Source organism: Lepidochelys kempii, chromosome 24 (genome assembly GCF_965140265.1).
Source record: "Lepidochelys kempii isolate rLepKem1 chromosome 24, rLepKem1.hap2, whole genome shotgun sequence".
Lineage (NCBI taxonomy): Eukaryota > Metazoa > Chordata > Testudines > Cheloniidae > Lepidochelys > Lepidochelys kempii.
The window spans coordinates 6,127,606-6,152,705 of NC_133279.1; the positions used below are offsets into that span (position 1 = coordinate 6,127,606).

The following is a 25,100-nucleotide window of genomic DNA, read 5'->3' on the forward strand; positions in this document are numbered from 1 at the left end:
CATTACAGTGAGCTTATTTTGAGGAGGAGGGGGGAGCTTGCACCACTAATCTTTTTCAATCCAAACCCCAACTTACAAGTCAACAGTTCAACTGCACCTTTAATATTTCAAACTGGACACTCCACTTCCACTGAAATGAAGTCATTCCACTCAGAGATACCAACGCTATTTTAGTGTCTTACTCTACACCCAAAGAATGTTTGTGCTTGTTGGATAACATGCTTCCCCAATTCAACCAGGGCTTTTACTCATGAACAGAAGAACTGGTGGCAGAGATCACCTGAACTCTGGAATGCCAGTCAGTCACCAGGTGAACAATCAGACAGATTTTCCAAACAAAGGGACTAGCACAAGCCTGCCTTTCATAACACTAAAGGTCATTAAAGCACAGGATAATTGTGCTTTATTTGCAGGCTACAGCTGGAGACAGCACTCAGATGCCACAGACTGATGAGGTGCTGAAATCTGCGCTTTTAACATTAATGATGAAAAGTCAATTTGGTTTTTTAAATATTCAGTTTTAACAAGGATGGTTCTCTCTTTCTAAACTGGGAAATATTAATCTAAAGTCTCTTATTTATGAATTATGTTTTTAAGAAAGATCAAACAGCCCTAAGGAAAACTTACTGTGTTCTTTAGACCCTACACGCAATGGTATTCTATCTAGCTACTCAAAGACATCTGGTAACTTTCCATCCTGACAAACATATGTCCTTGCTTTCTGGGGCTAGTGTCACAACTGTAATGGTCTTTTAATGTGGTGAGTGTGAATTTCCTTTTTTGGTGGTAAAGTCCACACAGCGCTCAGACTGAGAAGTGTCTCTCCGATCTTATCACAAGAGAAGCCTACACAGGGTATGATGCATTTCTTTTCTCTGAAAGAACTGTTTTGTTGGTAGTGACAGGATGCGATCCCTAATGTAGGCACAGTAGGAATGGCTGCAGCAAAATCATAATGTAACAATACGGGAAAGTATGAGCTTTCGGTCACGTTGTATTATCCCATTTACACTGGCTCTCACTTGGGAGCCTAACACATCAATATTGCAAACACAGCTACAAGTCAACAGAACATCCTTACCATAGGAAAATAATTTCTTCAAAAGTTTCACAACTGTACTTCAAATGGATGGCTACTTCCCTTCGGAGTGAGCCAATTCATTGTACATTATGGGTTTGCCCCAAATTTACGTTAACATTTTTTAAAAAGCTCAGCTTTTACCAGAAGAGGAAGCAGGTCCCAGAGCCAACTAGAATTATGCCTGGACATGCCTCCTCGAGTCACAACTAAGAGCTCAGTCTTCGTTCCTTCGCCTCCTACCTCCTTGTTCTGCTGTGTTTGCTGCCACCGCCACCTCCGCTGGAGCGCTTCCCTTTCCACACCTTTATCCATTAAGGTGTAAAGTGATTTGCGCAGCATGAGATCTCGATCGTGGAAACCCCACATACCTACGTGGAGGGAAGGGAGCGGGGGAGAAAAAGAAAAGCATTAATAGCCGCTGGCCTTTCTCCAGCCTCCGCCTTCTGAAGATGTGTCACACTAAAGCCTTACCACAGCCCTGTGAAGTAGGGAAGTGCGTAGAACCTGAGAGTTATGAACACCTCGGGACTGGAGGTTGTTCGTAACGCTGAACAAAACATTACGGTGGTTCTTTCAAAAGTTCGCAACTGAACGTTGGCTGAATACAGCTCTGAAACTTTACTATGCAGAAGAAAAATGCTGCTTTTAACTATCTTAACTTAAATGAAACTAGCACAGAAACAGTTTCCTTACCTTGTCAAATATTTTTTCAAATTTTCTGTTTTAGTGATTTACATTTAACATAGTACTGTACTTGCTTTTTTTCCTTTTTGTTTTGTTTTTTGGGGTGTCTGCTGCTGCCTGATTGCGTATTTCTGGCTCCAAAGGAGGTGTGTGGTTGACCAGTCAGTTCGTAACTCTGGTGTTCGTAACACTGAGGTTCTACTGTATCCCCATGTTACAGATGGGGAAACCAAGGCAGGCAGATAAAGTGACTTGCCTAAGGACATTGAGAGTTAGTGACAAAGTTAGGAATGGAACCCAGGAATCCTGACCCCAAGCCCCTAGCTTATCCACAAGACAACAGCTGAATAGCATTTTTCTGTAGCAAAGAAATGTGGAAGTTCGAGATAAAGTTGACACTTTTAATTTAAAATTCCAAAAAACCCATCAATGGTAGTAAAGTATCGTGTCCATAAATTACTTGAAATCAATCAGGGGGCCAGGATAACATTTGCATGAGGCAGGCTGGCTTCACTACTTATGAACAGCACCAGTCCCATGTAGGAAATACTTAACTTCTGTTGACTTAACCTCAGAATATTATACCAACACTGAGAAGATTAGATCACTGGGGACTAAAAAGTTGGGCTTCTAAAATGGTCCCAGACCAGGAGGCAGCATCCCTATACTAAATGTGTGAGGGGAAAGAACGGGTGGCTCTGCTACTTTAAATTCCCTTTGCAGATATGAGTAAGCTTTGCCAAAGGGAAGGGTAGAGACAAATATCATTTTCAAGCTTCTGATATCTTAGGTGTTTATCTGGCCACCATCACAGGAGAATCCGAGCACCTCACAATCTTTAATGTCTTTATCCTCACAGCATTCTTGCTATTAGCTTCACCTTGCAGATGGGCAACTGAGGCACTGTGAGACTACATGAGCTGCCCAGGGCCACACAGGAAGTCTGGGGCAGAGGACTTGAACTTGGATCTCCAAAGGCCCAGCCTAGGTCCCCATACCACTAGACTACCCTTTTCTCTCTGAATAAAATGGATTAAAAACCCGAGGATAAGCTATCCTAAAGCAGAAGAGGGTCCTGTTTATCTCAAGCAGCTCCCAGAAACAGCGGCATGTCCCCTGTCCAGGTCCTATGTGGAGGCATGGCCAGGTAGCTCTGAGCACTGCCCTGTCCGCAGGTGCCGCCCCTGCAGCTCCCATTGGCTGGAGTTCCTGGCCAATGGGAGCTGCGGGGGGGAGGTGCTTGGGGAAGGGGCAGCATGTGGAGTCCCTTGGCTGCTCCTACATGTAGGAGCTGGGGGGGGGGGGGGGGAACATGCCACTGCTTCTGGGAGCCGCACGGAGCTGGCCAAACCCCCAACCCTGCTCCCCAGCTGGAGCTCCAGGGCCAGATTAAAATGTCTGGAGGGCTGGATGTGGCACCCGAGCCACAGTTTGCCCACCCCTGTTCTAAACAGTGTTAAGGATATTCATTTACTACCAAAAAACCACTTTCATAGTTGGAGAACATATTTACCCTTCACACATTTCGTCTAGAAATCCATGTCTAAAAATAGAGACATTGGGGTGGGGTGGGGGAACCAGAGGTTTTAAAATAATGGGACTAGGACAAAATGGGGAAATGCTACATGCTTCACTTAAAAAAAACCCAACCCAGAAATAATCCTTCTCAAGTAGGGATGTGGGCACTATATGAACTTTTTACTCCCTTCTGCTCTTAGTTCAGTCTTTCATGGAAACACCAGTTAAGCTGCATCTCTTTCATGGAAACTTCCCCACAGCTGCATATCTACCTCATTACTCTGAGGATACAAATCCTTCACCTGAAGCGGGGGGAGGGGGCACCATTAAAAGTGAAAGACAGGCTTAGTCCTTTCAGGCTGATGCAAGCTAACACTGTTGAGGAAAGAATAAAGCTCTTTTAGGGATGGGTTCAGAAAAAGGCAGACAGATGCACAAACCAGAATTCACTGCCCCATCCTAGGTTATTCTGGACTATGTAGGTTTTCAAGAAGGGAATAACACACACACTTACATAGGGCCTTTCAAACTTTAGTTCTTGTCACCTTTCTGTGAAGCAGATGGAAAATGGAAGCACAGAGAGGTGAAGGGATGTGCCAAAAGCTACAAATCTAGGATTATAAGTCAAGTTCCTGACTAACTCCTGTACTTAGATCATCTCCCTCTCTGAAATGTAACAAGTTTTATTTCCCTTCCTTAATGACCCTCCCTTTATTTCCTTTATAACATACTATGCTATTAAGGGAGGAGGTAAAAATCAAGTGAGTGGTTAGAAGTTGTGCCTGCAAAACTTCTCTGGATCTGTTGATACTCAAGTGTCAAAAACTGATCAGTCACAACTGTTATTCACTTCACCATGAATTGTTTTGAGGTCTTACCGAGGGAGGCAGCATGAAGCAGGCAGTTCCCGTCGCCTGTCGTCGCCAAAGGAAGTAGCCTTTGGCAGCTGGGATCAACATTAGCCCACCAGTTCAGGCGACCTGTGGAAATATTGCAGAGTCCCCCACTGTAAGCTCATACTTGACACAGGAAGAGCAATCGTTGTCTTTGCCTGTTCAAAGGCGAAAGGTGGAACGGATTGTATCTTGGCCTGTCTCCGAGCACCCGGCAAACAGGAATAAGCAGTTATGTATCTACTTGCCAGTGGGGAAGGGAGAGGGGAACAAACATATTTCATTGCATTTTCTGACAGATGACCCTCCCCCCCAATTTGTTTTTCAGCAGAGAACAAATCTCTCCGAAGAAAAAAATAAGGAAGGAACTCAAAGTAACAAGTAAACCCACTTACTGTAGTAGCTGAACAAATAAGGCAAAGCGCTACTATGGCTCAGTTGATAACAATCCATCTGAGCCAGAAGGATGTGGAACTCAAGTTATGCCTAAATAGATCGAGGTGGCCCATATTGCCGGCTGTGTCGGCTTTTGAATGAGACATTAGTATTCTCTCTGGCTGGGTCTGATGAGGGCCCTTGTGGAAGTTAAAGATCCCTATAGCACTTTAAACAAAAATAGCAATTGGAGTCTCCAGTATCAGAGACAAACGTCCCTGGCCACTCTGGAAAGCCAAGCCTTACCATCTGTAAACATATGAAAGATGTAAAAAGGAAGGAATAAGAGTTGCTGTAAGCGATAAGTACATTAGGCTACACTGACAGGGGATAATAGGAGAGAGTACAGGGATGGTGGGGTTTATCATCTTTTCTGGAAGGTGAATGCACAACCAACTACAGTCTACTAACATGCACGCCAAGCAAATCCATTCTGCAAGATACTCAAAACACCTACAGTGTCTTTCATCAGATGTCAAGGTTTAATGTATTTAATACAATACATTAAAATCACACAACACCCATTTGAGGTAGATTACTAGATCGGCCCCATTTTACAGCTGAGGACATAGGCAGAGAGGGTGAAGTGACTTATTCGAGGTCACATGAACTAAGGGGCAGAGCTGGAAACAGAATCCGGAAGGCCTGGCTCCCAGTCCTGCGCTTTAGCCTTTAGCGATTTTTCTGCCGATCTTCAACTGCAAAATGCTATTTTTAGTTTCTCCTGGTGGTTTCATCATTCATATCTTAAGCATGCAGACATATACTGTACAATGTTCTTTTTGTCTGCTCACCAGTTGAGGAACAGTGCTTGGGAAAATTCACATATCACACCAACTAAGCAGCTTTGAAAGTGATTTTAGCAATCAATATACAAACTGTCAGATTAGTGCTTTTGACAGTTTAAAAACTGGGAATCCAAGCTCTCAGGTAGTATAAAGCATTTGAATCACTGCAAATCAAGATATGGCCTCTCGGATCATCTGAAAACCAAACTGACTTTGAAAAATTAATATTAAGAATTGTGGTCATGTGTAGCGTAACTGGAAGAAGTTGAATCTTTGTTTCTATGAAGAAAACAAAATTAGTTTACAGTAGTATCCAGCAGAGACAAACCTACAGAAATGTTCCAAGCCACCTTTAAGCAGGATTCAGCTTTAAACCATGTCCTCTAAACGTGTTCCCCAGCTCCCAATGACCACTGTTAACTTCTCCACAATAGACCAACTGAATGTCAATCTGCAGGCAATAGGCTAGCATGCCTCTATTCATACTCCAAATAAGTTGAATCAGCATGTGAACCCGTCTTTAGAAAAACTAGGTCTCTTCCCAGCATTACAATTTAGCTTTCTAGTCTATAGAGTCAGTGAAGAATCTCTGCTAGATATTAGACACAGACAGCACTTAAAAGTTAGGAACACATTTCTTGCATGCATCCAATTAAGTGAGCTGTAGCTCACGAAAGCTTATGCTCAAATAAATTTGTTAGTCTAAGGTGCCACAAGTACTCCTTTTCTTTTTACATTTCTTGTGATTTCTCTTTGCAGTCTCACCAACAGATGCAGAAGAACTACATTAAGGAAGTTTTAACACCACAAAGGGATAAACAGAGAAAGCACAAAATGGAGTGCAAACTGCAATCTGATGCCAGAAATTTCTTTTCCTGGGACTAGAAAAGGAGTCCACGCTAGATGAAAATGGTTTAGTACACAACCTCTCAAGACAATGGCTCCACTCAGAAAAACAGGCTATTTTCAGTCAATATAGCTTCTGGCACAGCAAAGTCACAACCCTTCGCCAGGTGGAATGGTGCCAGAAGAGTAAATTGAGAAACAAAACAGCTTCTGACAAAAGCTAAACAAAATTTAACACCACTGTAGTGACTCTTAAGCCTTTTGTCCACTTCACATGTTTTCCTGGGAATTTGTTCTCCTTTCAGCCACTAAACTTTAATGTGTACAAGGAAGTTAACTTTCCTGGATTTTAACTGTAACTCTGGTTAGTGTCTGAATAGATTGTGCAGTCTCAGGCCTGGGCTACATATAAAATGTAGATCAACATAGCTACACTGCTCAGAGGTATGAAAAACTGCACACCCTTGAGAGCCATACCTATGCAGACCTAGCCTCCAGTGTAGATGAAAGAATGCTTCCATTGACCTAGCTACTGCCGCTCGGGGAGGTGGATTACCTACAGTGACAGTAAAACCCCTTCTGTTGCTGTAGTAAGGGTCTACACTACAGCATTACAGCAAGCATAGTTTCAGCGCCATAGTTCTGCTTCTGTAGTGCCCATAGTGTAGACGTGGCCTCTCGCACTGCAACATCAGTTTAAAGTCAGAGGACACATTTTAGAGAGGCATTTTCTATTAGCATGTCTTGATTACAGGCTGCAATGTACCTCCAAAGGGACGTATGAGTAGCAATTTGTACTTTTTCCCACATGCACCAAGTTATGCAAAAGCGGGCACCTCAACTCCATTCCCTTAAAACATTCAGAAACAGGTTTTGGAAATGTTATGCCTTTTCCAAGGTGATGAAAAGGCCAAGATACCTGCTAAAAGACTTGAAAACAAGATATCCACACAATTCGAGAAGTCTATCTTAAGAAGCTTTGTGCACAGCGCTAACCCAAAAGCAGGCCAGTTCTCTCTGAAACCTTAGCTTCAGAGATACAATTACACTACAAGTGGCTTTGGGTAGCAAGTCAAATGAATATGAGCACAGAGAAGTACAGCTAACAATAACCCAGGAATAGTTTATTTTGTACTTCCAGTGAAAATCCCAGTTTGCTCTTCTTTTCCAGCCTCAGAGCTATTACCCTGCCTTACCATGGTCTAGAGATGGATTTCAGGTAATAGGTAGTTGAACACTGTGGCAGACTTAAGTGCAGGGAGAGAGTAACCACAGGAACCTAAAAAGTGCCATCACTCAAACCACCTGTCACCAGAATTGCAGTAGCTAGTGGCTTTAGAGCAGGGGTGGGCAAACTTTTTGACCCAAGGGCCACAGCGGGGTTGCGAAACTGTATGGAGGGCGGGTAGGGAAGGCTGTGCCTCCCCAAACAGCCTGGCCCCCACCCCTGTCCGCCCCCATGCTCTAGGTGTCCCTAAACTTTTGACAGCCAGAAGCTGAAATGGGATGACAAAAGATCATCAATGATTGTCCTGTTCTGTTCATTACCTCTGAAGCATCTGGCCCTGGCGACTGCCAGAAGACAGGATTGTGGGCTAGATGGACCATTGGTCTGACCCATTCTTATGGTCTTACTGTATTACAGTAGCACTTACAGGCTCCAACTGAGATCAGGGCCCTCTTGTCCTAAGTGTGATATATACACATTGTAAGAGAGTCCCTATCCCAAAACTAAATAGACCAGGTAAAGCAGGAATGGGCAAACTACGGCCCAGGAGCCGCATCTGGCCCTCCAGACGCTTTAATCCAGCCCTCAAGCTCCCACCGGGGAGTGGGGGTCTGGGGCTTGTCCTGATCCGTGCGGCTTCTGGAAGCAGCAGCATGCCCCCCTCTGGCTCCTATGCGTAGGGGCAGCCAGGGGGCTCCACATACTGCCCCTGCCCCAAGCGCTGCCAATGGGAGCTGCAGGGGTGGCGCCTGTGGATAGGGCAGCGTGCAGAGCTGCTTGACTGTGCCTCTGCATAGGAGCCAGAGGGGGGACATGCCGCTGCTTCTGGGAGCTGCTTGAGGTAAGCACTGCCTAGAGCCTACCCCCTCCCATGCCCCAATCCTGATCCTGATCCCCCTCCTGCCCTCCAAACCCCTCAATCCTAGCCTGGAGCACCCTCCTGCACCCCCAACTCTCCAAGCACCCACACCCCCAGGTGGAGCCTGCATCCCCTCCCGTACCCCAACCCCCAATTTTTTGAGTATTCATGGCCCACCATATAATTTCCATACCCGGATGTGGCCCTCGGGCCACAAAGTTGGCCCACCCCTAAGATAAAGAAAGGGTGGGGCGGAAAGACAGACATTGCCACTCCCAATTTCTCTGAGCCACAGAGAAATCAAGGGAGCGCTCATGGTCCACAGAATCTGTAGCGGCGCCAGAAACTGAATGCAGCACTCCAGTCCCACTTCCTTAGCCACAAGACCATCCTTCCTCTGTAACTAGAGCACACAGTAACACCACGAGTTACTTGTCCTTTCGCGTATCGATTTAACATCAAACACCCACCACCACACCGCTCATGTACTGTTGAGCACAGGTTTTCCTCCTACTAAATCACTGAGCACTGGGTGTGTTGGGTGGAATCAAAATGCAAAGTAGGTTAAGAGAGCAAAGAAATGAATAAAGGGGACAGCTTGGAAAGTGCAATTAAGAGAACTGGTGTCTATACTGAGCTGAGTTCTTTTAAATATTAATCATAGCTTCTGCTTTTTCATAGTTCTTGATTATATATTAAATAGATTAGTTAACTCACCCACTGATTCTCCTAATGAAAACTAAGAAAGCCCACACAAAACGGATTTGACAGTCTGAACATTTTTACCTTTGAAAGTTGACAGCTATGATGAGAGCCTATTCCAATGTACTGATGCATTTACAATTAGCTCTCTCCTTGAGCACAGGGCTTTTTCTGCCTTTCAGAAAGTTATGTGAATTTAAGGCTCATATAAGGTGCTGAGTGACAGCCCCAGAGACACAAGTCCTGTATCTATAGAAAATGTAGAGTAGCGGCAATGGTGTAGTACAAACTTCACCCGCAACTTGACCAATGTGGCTTAACCCTGGAGGAACCATCTCTATAGGGTTAATTCCATGTCAGGGCTCATTCAATCATTGGCCTCTCCACTGAGAATGCCAACAGAGGGTCCAATTAGCACAAAAGGCGGTCGGGGATGGAGGGGTGGGGTTTGCAGCGTGGGCACCTGATCAGCAAAAACCTGGAGAGGCTATTATATATTACAAATTCCTTGAGTGATCCAATCCCCAGAGAGCCATTAGAAACCCTTTGGAACAGTATTGAACTAGCAATGAATCTGACTTAACTGTGAACCTACCTCCAGTAACAGCCAGTTTAGTCAACAACATACTAGCCAGAATATTTGCAGAACCTCTGAAAGCCGAAAATGCATGATACGTAGTGCTTTGGGGGATGGCTTGGAGAAACATGTATGCATTTTTTGTATATTAAACCTAAGCAAAAGGTAACATCCTGATAGAAAGTGACCTTTATTAAGGCCAGTGGAAGTCTTGTATTGATTTCTCTTATCACCCGTTAACAAATGGGAGGTTTCTATTCTGAGCATACAGCATCTGGTTTGCCATTCACTCACTGACTTCATCAGTAGGGTAAATTGCATTCAATGACAGGACATGCTTAGTTCTAAAAATCATACAGCAATTTCTAATAGTCTGCCTACAGATGGCAATTCACAGCTGTATTACCGTAACTTATAAATAGAAGAAAGCAGTTCTCCTCTTGCCAATATGCGGTGGGGCTTTTTAAAAAAGCTACTCAGCATTGCTCAACTGATCTCTAGGGAGGACTGATGGTCATGTGATTAAGGCACAAGTCTGGAAGACAGAAGATCTGGAGCTTATTCCCTGCTTTTCCAGTTTTCTATGCGACCTTGAGCAAGTAACTTCACCTCCAGCTGCAAAGGAAGGAAAATACTTCCTTACCTCCGAGGTGTGTACTAAGACTCAGTACATTAGCATTATGAAGCACTTCAGGATGCTCAGTAGGAAGACTATTAAAGGGCCTGATCTCAGGCCTGGTCTACATTAGGAAATTAGGTCAGTATAACTACATCGCTCATGGGTGTGAAAATCCACACGCCCTGAACAACGCAGTTAAACCAACCTTACTCCCCTAGGGTAGACAGTGCTGTCGATGGGCAAGTTCTCCTGTTGACCTAGCTTTTGCCTCTCGGAGAGGTGGATTACCTACACCAGAGGTCCCCAAACTGTGGGGTGCACCCCTGTGGGGGGGGCATGGAGGAAAATACAGGGGGACACAACGGGCCCAGGCCAGCCCCCATGGGCTCAGGGAGGGAGCACCACCCAGCCCCGCCACCAGCCTCAATTCCTGTCCCTGTGCCTGGCCCCATCCCCAGCCTTGCTGGGGTTCTGCACCTGGCCAGGGCCCAACTGCTGGGTCCCACCACAGCCTGGCTGTGGCTCCATTCCCGGCCCCGCTCCGACCCCCAGCCTCAGCCCCTGGCTGCGGCTCCATTCCCGGCCCCAGACCTACCCTCAGCTGCAACCCCCTTATCCTGTCTGCATCCCCTCCCCTGCCAGAGCCATGGTGCTGCTCCCGCCCCTGGTGAAGTGGAAAGGAGAGGACAGGGTTGGGGGTGCATGACCCTCCAAAGTTTGGGGATCACTGACCTACACCACTGGGAGAACCCCTCCCGTTAGCATTGGTAGTGTCTTCATTACCGTGCTGCATTGTTTTAAATCTAGACAAGCCCTCAGTTACAATAAGGCCTGTTTTCACTACTCTGGCAGCGTAACGAAGCTTTAAAGTGGTGTAAATTACACTGCCCTTTTACACAACCAGTAGAGCAAAGGGTCCTTTATGTAACTGAGAATTAGACCTTAAGCTTATGTCATCCACTAAGGATACTGCCCACTAAAACCTCATAATAAAGGAATTAATTTAAAATCTGAGAATGAAACTCAAATGTTGCTCTGAACTAAGCTTGGAACATTTAACATTTTGTTTACTATACAGGATATTTCTATATTAAAAGAAATACCTACAGTATTTAAATAAAATAAATAAATACAGAATGTAGTTGCATTTCATCTTCAAAGCACTTTCTAGACATCTATTAATTCAATCCATCACCCCTCCAATCTGATAGGTATTGTCCTATTACAGTCAAGGATCTGCTCCAGCTCTATTGAAGTCAATGGGAATCTTTCTACTACCTATAACCATAGTAATTCAGGAAAGAATCCATGAGTTCTCACTCTCAGGTCATTGGTCTCACCATTAGATATGCAACATGTGCTCTAGGGTATAAAAGACCTGTAAAATCATTTGAATAAAATATATTTGAGTTACCCAGTTACATCTTGAAATAAAATCCTCTTCAATCATTTGTGTGTCAACACACTTTCCATATTAAAAAATGCATCTCTCAGATCCACCTAGATATGACCCCAGGCTAGGATACATGAAATTTATTCACATTAGAAAAGATGGCTTCACTACTGCTAAATGGCAAAGCCACAAGTAACAATATCACTCCTATAAAGTGTCAATTTCCAAAACCACAGAATATTTATTACAGAGACACTCAAGCAGATTAGGTCTAAAATTTGACTTACCCTAAAATTTGTTACCTACTGAGGAAAAAGTCTTATTTAGACATGTGTATTGGTGGTGCAGGCAAAAAATGATGAGATTGAGTGCAGAGATTTAAAAAAAAAAAAAAAATTCACACAGGAAGTGGGTGTTGGAACCAGATTAGAATTTGGAAGACCTTATCTTCAAGTCTTCTGCTCAGACCAGGACTCCTTTTAAAGAGAGGAGGATTTTGAAGAAATCTCAAGTTTATTAGCTTGATTCACCCAGGTTGTAAGCAGCTCCTAAAACAGACTTCACGAGTCCCCTCTCCTACTTTAATCAAGGTTTACGACACCCCAATCCAAATGCTTTTATTAAAGCCGTACAATATCTGAATTAAGCATCCACCACTGTCTGAGATATAGACTCTGCCCTGTGCGCACACATAGAACATGTCTACACTGCCTGTGGTGATTATATTCAACATAAATTTTCTGGCTGCAGGAATGTGGAGATCAATGTCCATCATGCTGACCAATACTGTCTCATTGTTTCCTTATACTCGGTCTATTTGTATGCACCTGTTGTCTCTCGTTATCTTAGATTATGAGCTCCTGAGGGCATGGACTGTCTTTGTTCTGTATATGTAGAGCACCTAGCACAATGGGGTCCTGGTCCACAACTAGGGTTCTTAGGTGCTTCAATAATACAAAATAAATAAATAAATACAATACATGCTGGTTTATACATTTCATGCTTCCACCCTCTAGAAAGCAGCTCTTCTTGCACTACTTATGCATCAGTTTCATGTGCATTTTCAGGTTGCTGCACTAAGGTAGTTACCATGCATCTTTTTTCAAATCGTGCATTTCAAAATGTATTGACGGTCATCTGTTGTCATCTGCTATTGTATATATTGGGTAAAAACCTCTCCCGCCTTTCTCACATCAATAACTGAATAAATAGTACACAGCAGAAATGAAATCTTAGGTGAGGGAGAAGTAGGGAGTACTGCTATGTAACTGTGATGGGGCATCCACCCCACACTGGCCTGTAAGGGGTTAATGAGCCCTAGGGAGGCTGTGCAAAAAGCAGCCAATAGGAGGCAAGGCTGTGCAGAGCAGCCAATCAGGGCCATATAAGAAGAGCTGCAGGGCAGGGCAGAGCAGAATCAGTAACTGCCTGGAGCTCAAGGAGGGAAAATCAGGCTCCTAAAAGAGGAACCGGCACCCTGGACAGAGCAGAGCAAGGACCGGGGAACCTAGAGAGAGCTCCTGGCTGGCTGCTAAGACTGGCACGCCAAGGCCGAGGTAAGGGTGAAAAGGTGCTGGGGCCACAGGAAAATGGCCCAGGGAAATGTACTGTGAGGTTGGAGGGAACACAAAGTGGCTGACACCTAGAGGGTCCCTGGGCCAGGACCTGGAGTAGTGGATGGGTCCATGTTCCCCCACCCATGGGGTGGCTGGACAGCTGGACTGCAGTACTGGCCCCCCAGGAAGGGCGGAGCACAGATTGTGGCATGGCCAGAGGGCTGTGTCATGAAGAGGATGCTGCGGTCTTTGGAGTGACGTGGGTCCAGTAGCAGACATGACGGCAGGTGAGACACCACTGAGAACGGGCATACCTTTGGAGCTAATCCCCAAGACGACCAGCAGGAGCCCCGTCACAGTAATATTTAGAAACAACACGAACAGATCACGTACATACAGTGCCTACGCATAAAAACAAAGTAGCTTTAAGCCTGTTCTATAGACTTCTCTCTCAACTCTATGGTTTGTTTTCATGCTAGAGAGAGGATCAAACAACTTTATCCTTTGTAGATACGGAGTGCATGTTCCGTTCTTTACAGCCAGAAGCTTGTAAACCAGAGCATTCCAGTTGGCATTGGCACAAAATTGCTACCGCTGCACCAAATTAGTGTCAAGAACCAAAAAAAAAAAAATATCAGGGAAACACTTACCAGCCTGTTCCAATGCTACCAGCATAGACTGCTCAATGAGATCTCGCTCAATGAAACTGCGAAAGTCCTCTGTGTACACGGTGAGATCGGGTAACTGGAAAGTGCAAATGGGCATCTCCAGCAGATGTTCACTGCTACCATTGCTGGAGACGTGGGAGCGGGCCAAAGAGACAATGGTGGAGCTAGCATGGGAAATGCCCCGAGACAGACGTTTCTCTGAAGGAAGAAGAGAAGAAACATTAAGATGTGAAGATAAGGCCTATGCATATTTCCTGGCCCACTTTCCCTCGAAGTAAAAACATTTTACATAGTCTTCAACTAGTATTTTAGTTTTGTGGCAAGCATCTGAATTGCCCTAGCATATAGAACTGACAAGTACTTCTAATTCCAAAAGGGAAGGAAGGAAAGCAAAACTGGGTTGTGGAGAAGGACCATAACCTACTTGTAAACCACAGGTCTCTTGACTCTGTCCTTAGTTCTGCTCCCATCTCTGCCCCTACCTCAGCATGTGACCCTGGACAAGTCATTTCATTTCTCTGTCTCAGTTTCCACATCCAACACTGAAGTTAAAGCCTTCATCCACCAGGAATTAAGGCTTTATTCATGAAAGTGCTTTGAGATCTTCAGATGGAAAGTGCAACGAAAGTGCAAAGAAACTGCAATGAAGTGATTCTCAGACCCTTCAAACTGCCAGGACTGTACAGAGCCTATCAGTTAACAGCAGCCTGGACTAGTGGTTCCAGCTTGAAGATTAAAAGGAAGAGGCAACAATGCTCTGCTCTGGATTCGGCACTCAGCTTGTTATCAAATAACCACTTGAAGACTGACTAGGCCCAGTTTCCACATTTCACTTCCACAAAGGCATAGCCAATGGAAGTGGGGTGCAAATATGGCTTTGCCACCACCTTTTGCAACCTGTGAATTCTGGGCTGCTACAGGTACTGAAACAGCCTCAGACACAAGCTGGAATGGCCCCTGGTTGCTCAAATGCTCTGACTTTCAGTATCTCACCCTCGGCTGCTTACAGACACCAGTGCAGCCCTGAATCCAGGGGTGCAGCACTCCCCAGCAAGCACCCTGTGCTGAGGCTTCTAAGGAGTAACTTAGGATCACTTCTAGTGGCCCTACAATGCGTGTCTGCCTCAGGTGAGTTTTCCCCTAGCTAGATTCCATCCCCTATATTGCCAAAGCAGGGGAAAGAATATGTCCCACTGTGTTTTAGAAAGGATTTAATTCTCCTTTGACACATGACAGTGTGAATATGATCCAGCTGAAAGTCATCTAGAAACGTTGCTTTACCTTGAACAATGTCATCTTGCCGCTGGAGCGGTGGCCGCACCGGTCGAGCAGCTTCTTTTTCCAAGGATTTAAAGTTGCGCCCTTCGTTGAAGGAATGCGGCAGGTTCCCAGCATGCACTTGCCTCAGCTGTTCAAAGTCACTTAGTGCTGCATTCACATCCCAGTTTTTACCTAGTTTGGAAAGTATAACGAAAACTCAGCATTAGAGAAAGAGAGTTAAACCATTTTTGGAACATGCGCCCCTGAGGAATGCCTTAAATGCAAGTTATCAACTTGTTATCAAAACACTGACTCTAACCTGGAAATAAACCAAGACGACCATGTGATGGAAACAGACGTCAAGCCTGAAATTCAATAGTATGCATTGTATATGCTTAGGAGTAGAAGATGGAACAGGGGAAAGCCTCTAACAGTTTAGTATTTACGTTAATTTCACACTTTGAAAGATGCCTATTTTGTCTGTAAAGTTGCATTGATCTTCAGATTTCTTTCACATTCAACAAGCACTTTCTATGCAGACCAATTTGTCAGCTGATTGAGGTCATACTTAATATTGTTTTGTAAGCCTCTTCTACTGTATTTCAGAAATTTATTACAATGTAAGCCCCATTTGCTCTCCAATAAAGCTAATAGCACAGAGCTTTCCATTCGATATTCACATTACTGTAGGGCAACACAAGGATCAAATAGTCATACATGGTCAAATTCAGTTCTTTTAAAAATTGACAATTGATTTGGAATTTAAGGTTCTGATCATTCATGTCAGGGAGAGGAAAAGATTTCTCCCCAGAGGAGACAAAATCAAAGTATGAAAGCATGAGAGTTGCCAGCCACACTAGTTAGCTGGGACATTTTATAGAAGAATCAGATGTGCTACTAACTGAATGAGAGACAATGTCGCTCAACAGCAACTTCAGTGGGATTGACGGCATCTTTAATGTCAGTCCTCTTAATTTTAATACTATCCACCAATCTGAAAGGATCCCAGATAAGATTTATCAATATAAAATTAAACCATGTAAATCTTTCAGCATGCAATAAATTGACCTTTTAGAAACAATTGTCATTTTAGATATAGAAAAAACAGATGCCACCAAGTGGGTTATGATGTATGTTGAACCTGCAATACTGAGGATTTATTAACCTACCCAGAATCTTAATACATTGTTCATTTACTGCTTTAAAAGAAAGCCAACATATGCAGTACATTCTCTACAAGAATACTTAAATTGCTGATTGTCCATGATCTATTATAAGCCAAATCAAAACAAGTGTCACAATATCTAATTTCCCAAGGCAAATATGTTTCTGGAGGGTTTAAACTTCTTCTGAGAGAGATATAAATTGATAATGTTTAGTGACTGACTGCACAGCAACCTGCTTGGTAAATGATCACTTTTTTGAGCCAAGCTTTTATTTAAAAGCATCAGCATCAGGAATTTACTGACCCATTAAATCAAAATTTAATTTGCAATCACAAGTCAAAATCTGCCTCACTCGCAAACATACAAACCCAACAATTTCTACTGTTACATTGCTCGAACTTCTGAGTTCTAGAAGCAATACACATCTGTGAATACTCAACTATTACTACAACTTCTGAATTTCTATATTAGCCAAACAATTCACCAAATGTTTTTTCCCCTATTTTCACAAAGACGACATTAAGTTTATATGGAAGGATCCCATGTGGTGCCAGTTGTGAGGATTCTTAAGTATTCACAGATTTATAGTGATGTTCTGTTTCCTAAAAGCAAAATCAATAGCTAGAGCTAGTGTATTTTATTTTTTTAAGTGGACTCAGCATTGAACAACTTCATTATTCTAGATGGAGACAGATACAGTGAAACTGCTGCCCAAACAAAGTTTTCACCAGATTTATTTATGAGATGCGGCTGTTGGTCAAACTTCATTTATATTTAAAACAAGTGAATAAACTGTGAAGTCAGCTAAACTAATATTAACTCACACAGTAATTCCCCTGAATAAAAACCCAAATATGCGAGAGCCTAGGGGCTTGTTTTGGGCTTCAAATAGAAGCTGCAGGAACTCGGCACCTTTAAATCAGGCCTTGCACGCATGCCCTGAAGATGAAACTAGCTATGTCAGACTTAGGCCTTGTCTACACTACCCGCCGGATCGGCGGGCAGCTATCGATCCAGAGGGGGGTCTATTTATCGCGTCTAGTATATCGACCGCTAAGCACTCTCCCATCAACTCCGGTACTCCACCAGAATGAGAAACGCAAGCGGAGTCGACAGGAGAGCGTCAGCTGTCGATTTACCGCAGTGAAGACACCGCGGTAAGTACATCGACTTCAGCTATGCTATTCACGTAGCTGAAGTTATGTATCTTAGATTGACCCCGTGCGGTAGCGTAGACAAGCCCTTAAGGAAAAAGGCAGAGTAAAGGGCCCTGTCCACAGACATACATTTGTAGGGATTGAGACAGACAAGGTAGGGAAGGGTGCTTTTTGACCAACTTCTGCTGGTGGAAAGGACAAGCTTTCAAGCATCACAGAGCTCTTCTTCATATCTGGGGAAGGTAACCAGAGTGTCCAAGCTAAATACAAGTTGGGATAGATAAAGCATAAGGGGATTCACACATGAAGGAGATCACTTCAAAAAAAAAAAAAGTCCCAATTTATATTTAGCTTTGATACTCTGGTTACCATACTCACACCTGAAAAAGAGCTCTGTGAAATTCAAAGCTTGTCCCTTCTGCCAACGGAAGTTGGTCTAATAAATTACCTCACCTACTTTGTGTCTTTAATATCCTTGGACCAACACAGCTACAACAACACTACAAACAAATATGTAGGTATTGTCAACCCAAGTCTTCCAGCCAATGATAGCTGTTAGGTTAAAATACAAAGAGGAAGTTTGATATACATATAAACAAAGACTATAAAGGATTTTATAGATCAACACTAAACAGCTTAAAAACTAAGAATAGCAACCACTATATTGTTTATTGTAGAGTATCCTCTTACAAAAAAAAGTCAGTTATCCTTAAATCACTGAGACTGCCTGAAATAATGGTTCAAATTTTCTATCTGAATCAGACTGATACCCACTGAAAATATTATGAAAAAAAAATAGTCATGAGTGTTTTCACTCAAAGCCTCATCTGCAGTTAGCAGCAACTACATAGGTTACCAGCATTCTTCAATATTGAGTAATTATTTCCTAAAACTTGGAAATATCTAAGTTTAAAAAAAGCAAAATTTAGAATTTAACCTGTAGGAGATAAGCGTGCTCATTTCTGTTACTACAATAATTCTGTTACCCTAGTACTGCACGAACAATTTTATATTCTGCTGCTACAAACTGCATTTCTCCTTTCTAAATAAAAGCCTACATGAGGACTGATAAAATTTAGTTCAGCTACACAAGTGCCTGTTAACCACACCCAGATATGATCAACTGCTCACGTTTTACTTTAATTAGTTCAAGAACTAAAAAGTTGTCCAAATATACTGAAAAAAATCCAAGACAAAAATTCACACCAACCCTATATTCCATATGCCCACAATTGTAAGAAACTTCACATATGTAATACATCACTAACATACAAACTGCTCAAATTGATGAGAGCAGATGCGCTAACTTAATAGATCCTATACAAGAAACATTACAGCTCCTTCACGTCATCAGATTTATCCAGTACAATGAACCTCTTAATATAAGTAGATTTACACAACTCTACTCCAGACAAATTTTATTATTGAAAAAGTACATTTCATCTTATACATAAAATATTGAACTAGACAAGGATGGGAAGGAGCCAGATAAGGAAGCCAAGGAAAAAAAAAAAACTCTGGTTATGATATTTTATATTATCTTCAGGGTGTCTTATAAATTCCCAAACTATTTGGAAGAGACAGTCATGCCACTAGTCTTTCAAACTGTAGCAGTCCCTAGATTAGCAGTAAGGTCTTAGATTTGACCTCATCACAACACTGCCATTTTTAATCTACCACCACTAATATCAGATATTTATATAAACTCTTACTATAAACATATTAGTAAAGTAAATTTAGAGTGATAAGATGAGTGATGTAATATCTTTTATTGGACCAATTACCTCACACACCTTGTCTAATATCCTGGGCCTGACACAGCTACAACACCACAAAGCAATTTTGGTAGACATGTAAATAAATACCGTAGACACTAAATTTTGCATGCAGTTATTTTGTAGATAAGGGTGCTCCACTGGGCACTAATCTTTAAATATTCTGTTATAACTGAATATACATTTCTGTGAATGACAATGCAGTATTTAAGTAGAGCATAAAGTAAACTCTCATTGAAAAGCGAGTGTGGTTTAGGTAGCTCAGACCCATATGGTTTTTGAAAGCAAATGGCAACATGAATTAATCAGATTTCACACACACACATCCTGCATTGACATCTGAATAACCAGACTGAAAATAAAGGGGTATTCCAGAGGCTAGAACTTCAGTGGAGACAAAAAGGAAATTCACCATGGACAACTGAGATCTGTCAACTATTTCTGCAGAATATTTGGTTTCTGGAGGCCACAAAAAGAAAATCTAACAAGTGCACATTCTAACTGGAAGACAAAGCCTGGATGATCTTTCCAAATGACGTATTTTCCAGATTCTTTATTTTTGTATTGAAATCCTTACACCTGAAACTTAACACCAGGTCTTGCCAAGCAAAGCCATTTACACTTAACAGCATTAGTAAAGTTAGACTCTAATCAAAACTACAAAGCAGGTATAAAAAACTAACTGTGTGTAGGAAAGGTAATCAAGATACAGGATAACGTGTAATCAGAGTCAGACAGCTTGAAATTCATATGTTCAGCTCTGTATAGCTGACACAAGCATATGGCTCTTTATACACAAAAGGGGCCACATTGCATACTTTCACCCTTCTTAAATTGTCAAGGTTTTGGATAACTTAACTTTATAAAATATTCCTGTTCCAAAAACCATACGAATCCCCCCGCCCCACAAATCAGCCTAGCTGCCTTGCCCCACCTCTCAAACATTGATTGGCAAATGCAGTTAAAAGAGATCTTCTATTAACAGACTACACACTGCATAACATCTCACGCTAAGATATCTCCTTTCCTATTCATCCACACAGCTACAACTCTCACCACCTCGCATCTCGATTACTGCAACATCCTTTTCCTTGGTCTTGACAAATGCAATCTTGTCCCCATCATATCCACTCAGAATGCTGCTGCCAGGATAATTTCCCTACCCGCAGCTTTAACTAGGTCATTCTTCTCTTTGCATCCCTCCACTGGCTCCCTCTTCTCCAACATATCAAACAATCTACCTCTTTGCACTTGCAAGGCCCTTCACAGCCTATTCCCAACCCTACTTTTCTCTCATTCAGGATCAAAAAGTCAACTCCGGTCTGTCATCAGCCTCCATCACTTGCTTGTTATATATTCGAACAGGCAACCTCATGCTTTCTTCCATGTTACTCCTCACACTTGTGAGGAGTGCCTCAAACATCCACAAAACAAATTCATTTTCCTTCAAAAACCCATCTCAAAACTCTCCTTTACTGCCAGGCCAACAGAAAGATTGGACAACATTTAGATGGATTGTGTGCTGAGACCACAGTCTATCATGCTGACCCACATGGTCTTATTGCTTCCCTGAACCTTCCCGCTGGTCTCTCTGTACCCCTTTGTTATCTCATCTTATACTCAGATGGTAAACTCTGACTACTTTTGTTCTGTGTTTGTACAGTGCCTAGCAACTCTGATTCTGGGCCATGACTGAGGCTCCTAGGCACTATGATAATGCAAATAAAAAAAATATAAGACTGCAGTTCTGCTAGTGAATTATGAAAATTAATTAAGATTACAGCTGTCAAAATAACTAACTACACAAGTATTGGAGTGGGAGAGAAAAATTATAAAATACCTCTCCATCTCAAGCTAAAGTATTTCCCCTGAAAGACAACATTCAAAATCCTTAAAATGAAACACTAACTTAAATTAGAAACCAGAAGATATATAAACACCACAAAACCCACACTCGACAGACTTCCTTCTCGACAATATTACCATCTGTAAACACAAAGTGAAATCCTGGCTCCAGTAAAGTAAATGGGAACTTTGCCCATCACCCAAAGTAATTGAAGAGCAAAAGCTCTCTATATGAATATGAGCCAATCCTCAGCCCTCAAGGGGCATTATCAAGGGGGAAAACGGAAGCTAAGAGGTGAAGGAATTTGGATCTACACTAACAACTTTAGGGCCTGTACCTCATTACTGTTGTAGATCCAAACTGGTAGTAACCGCAGAGAAACTAGTGCAAGTTGGATGTAGATGTTCTTGAAATGTTGGCTAGTTTTTCTCTAAGTGGGCTACATGACAGCAGTAAAAATATCGGCAGCTGGTCCCATCTTCGTTAGCACTAGTAGTAAACCGACAGCATGTCCCATTAAAGAACAAAAAAAAACAGTTGCATGCTAGCATCTTAATTTGATTAGAACATTAAAAAACCCACACTGAAGTACTATCTACCCAAAACTGGAATTGTTAAAATATCTATAGTTAAGATTGACAGAGATTGGGAGAAGACTTGCTCATTTTCCCCCTCAGTACTCTGCCACCAGGTTGAAAGTGTTTATAAATATTAGATGGGAGACTGGACTGAAGTGTGATGTCATTTTAAACAGCAAAAATTATAAACACAGTTAGTTATTTTCATAACAAAGATAAACGATTAACCTACACCAGTGGCTCTCAACCTTTCCAGACTACTGTTTCCCTTTCAGGAGTTGGATTTGTCTTTTGTACCCCAAGTTTCACCTCACTTAAAAACCACTTGCTTACAAAATCAGACAAACATACCAAAAAAAGTGTCACAGCACACTATTACTGAAAAATTGCTTACTTTCTCATTTGTACCATATAATTATAAAATAAATCCACTGGAATATAAATACTGTGATAAACAACTTGTTGTCTGTATGAAATTTTAGTTTGTAGTGAGTTTGTTAGTGCTTTTTTTTTATGTAGCCTGTTGTAAATCTAGGCAAATCTCTAGATGAGTTTATGTACCCATGGAAGACCTCTGCACACCTGCAGGGGTTTGCGTATCCCTGGTTAAGAACCACTGACCTATGCTCCTATGGAAAAAAAAAATTGTATGCTATCAGAACTGCTATGTAGGCAAGAGCTAATATTCATACACTGATCAGAAATGTAGAATTAATTTAATGAGAAATAGCGATTCCAAATTAGATTTTACAATTCAGATTGTATTTGCTTTGGGATCTGTATGTCTAAAGCACAACACATCCCCAGGGTTGTGTACAGTTTTGAAAGCTGCAATTTTTATGATAAAAGCTGTCTGCCTACTAAATGCATGGAAGATTAAATAATCAGAGATTATACAAATGCAGTGAATTTGTCTCAAGTCTTAATCCAAGATCAAGGTTATGGCAAAGTAATAGCAGAAAAAGTTTACAAGTGAGTAGTTCAGAGGCAAAAGGGGCACATGTGAAATTCACACCTCTACAACATAATCACTCACAAAATTCTGAAATAGCCATATGGTAGAGTACACTAAAGGCTCTTTTCCCAGTACAAGTTGTTCAAGCTTTAGAAAACACCTCTGATCAAACACCAATTTTTGTTAGCCCTTGAGAGGATTGCTTATGGTGTGCATCACGCGAGAATAAAAAGGCATATTCCAACACTATACTTCCGTTTTACGCATTCTATCCCTAGCAGCCAGCTGAGGTTTGTTACTGCATTGGCATGGAACATGAGATCAAGCCAAGATTTCACTAATCGAGCTACAAAGGTCATCTTAATACGGGCAGTACCACCCCCACTAAACAGCCTACCTACCCCTCTCGATCGACTCCTTTTTCTATCGTCTATACCAACACAAAACCTACTGAAGAACTAACTGTTCCTACCCCGTCACTCACGCTTTACCTTCAAGTAGGTCTCTGGCCAGTCCTGGCTCTGCCCCCGTTGAGCGAACAAAATCCGACAAGACGACATCCATATCCAGGGTCATGTGATCATGAATTCCTTGCAGGCAGTTGGAAACAGCTGGGACATAGATCAAAGCTTAGTCTTCAATCTAAGAATGAAATGTACACAGCTCATGTTACAAAGTATAAAATAATTAGCCTGGCAATGCAGGCTATGAGCAAACTGGGAAGTATCCAATAGCAGATGGTTCATTCTCATCTTTTAAAAACTAATTTTGTTTCAGGATTAGAGGTGGCTGCTTGCCTGACTATTCACTAATTGATAGAGCATATGAATTATGTTGCTATTCTTGTTTCCTGGAACAGAACCCTAATTGTTTCAATACACCTAAATTATGTGACAGGAACTGTGATGGCTTGGGATACCAGAACTTTTTAACTAAACTTAAATGAGACGTTATGCAAAACCAGAAACACAGCGTGAGGCAAAGAATATTCAGTGTACAGAGAAGTAGCTTTACTAATTAAAGGAATACAAAAGCTGACTAACTTAAGAAAAGCCATTCCTTTAGTCAGCAGGACTTATTTCAAAACAGTAGACAAGTAGTCAGCAAAATAAATTAGTTTATCTAGAGAATTCGCAGGATCTCTCGATATCTGTACTGAAACCAGTACATCCTTGACCTCTCATCTAGAGACATTCCTCTTCAAAGCATGTTTGTAATTCACAAGAAAAAAAAAAAAGAGAACTGATTTTTATTAGTAGATGCAGTCTGTACAAAACAAACTACTTTTCAGGTTAAAAAATTATCCTTCCTTTGGACTAGAATAGTTGACCAATCAAACTTTGTACTAGGCAGAAACCACTTCAGCATGCACTTGCTTTAAAAACAACCAACCGCTAATAAAGCTATGAAATAGCTGGTGAACAGCTTTATTTACAAAACTTTCCATTCAGATTTTGCAGTTATAAAACCCGCCAAGTCCACCTTGTAAAGATAATGATGATGGACTTCAGCTTGGTGGAAATATGAATCAGCTTAGCAGCCTTTGCAATTTTCTATGTAAGATCTCCTTCTACCCATAAAGTCACTACTCTCCTCAGTGAAAGGCCTCTGGAAAGAGGTGTATTGAAAAAGATCCTTCCAATGGCTAAATCTCTTCCTAGGAATCAAACAAGCCAGTCCTAAAAATTTAAGTCCAGACACAAGATTTATGTAATCTAAATGTAAACAGTTCCAAAGAGTTGGAGAGATATGCAAGGTGTGTGCTCCTACTTAGGCATAGCAAATCTGGATTTGCTATGTTCCTCTAGGCCAGAAATCAATGCATGCATCCACAGAAGTTTGGACCAAGCAAATATCCTGGAGAGATTAAGCAGCACTGTAGCTAAGGGGCTATTTTCAAAGCTCTATTTTCAGGGCATATAAACAGTTTGAAAAATTCATTCTAAACTGAAACTTCCTATGCAAATCGGGGCGGGGGGGAGAATGTGTGTGTAAGGTTGATTAAGATATTTCCAGTATCCTACCAAGACAGACTAACCCATTTACCCTACCAAATGTCAAAAATTTCTAGGCCTATGAAAGATGAGCAAAACTGCAAAATGGCATAAAGATCTCAAACTCTAAAGTAAGCAAACAAGCAAGCATTATATTTGAATTTTCTGTTTATCAGCTTAATGTAATTGTTTGTGTTTGCTAATCACAATGGAAAAGCCATAATATTTTTTATCACTTATGCAATTTCTGGACTGTCCTCATTTGTAGGCTATAGAAACATTAGAATATGCAAGTATAAAGCAAGTTTTTTGCTGGCAATACGTGGGGACCATTGCTGTGGTTATGGTAATCAGGTATAGAAACGTCTCTACATTCTAGCTCTGGGTCACACACTCATCCTTTACATGCTACCTAACCTCTGACAGATGCTATATTCAGTGTTTACACAGCTTTTAGAGGAGAGCTTGTATATTGTTGGAACCAAAGATAATCTCATATTTCCTTTTGACGGTTTCAGCAAT

The 25,100-nt window shown here is 42.0% G+C and overlaps 1 protein-coding gene across 6 annotated transcripts in view; it reads right to left on the bottom strand.

The window, feature by feature from the left end:
- The window catches only part of OTUD7B (OTU deubiquitinase 7B), a 72,142-nt gene that overhangs the window by 14,345 nt on the left and 32,697 nt on the right, over positions 1 to 25,100 (bottom strand). For 2 of the 6 annotated variants that reach the window (XM_073323618.1, XM_073323617.1), the window contains exons 2-6: positions 23,076 to 23,226; positions 15,129 to 15,299; positions 13,830 to 14,045; positions 4,162 to 4,263; positions 1,223 to 1,449 (exon numbers count right to left, since the gene is read on the bottom strand). In XM_073323618.1, the coding sequence (XP_073179719.1) occupies positions 1,223 to 1,449; positions 4,162 to 4,263; positions 13,830 to 14,045; positions 15,129 to 15,299; positions 23,076 to 23,160 (801 nt within the window). In that variant the 5' untranslated portion in view covers positions 23,161 to 23,226. Of the gene's footprint in view, positions 1 to 1,222; positions 2,022 to 4,161; positions 4,264 to 13,829; positions 14,046 to 15,128; positions 15,300 to 23,075; positions 23,227 to 25,100 lie in introns of those variants that run through there. The other 4 variants (XM_073323620.1, XM_073323619.1, XM_073323622.1 and 1 more) reach the window with 4 other exon arrangements.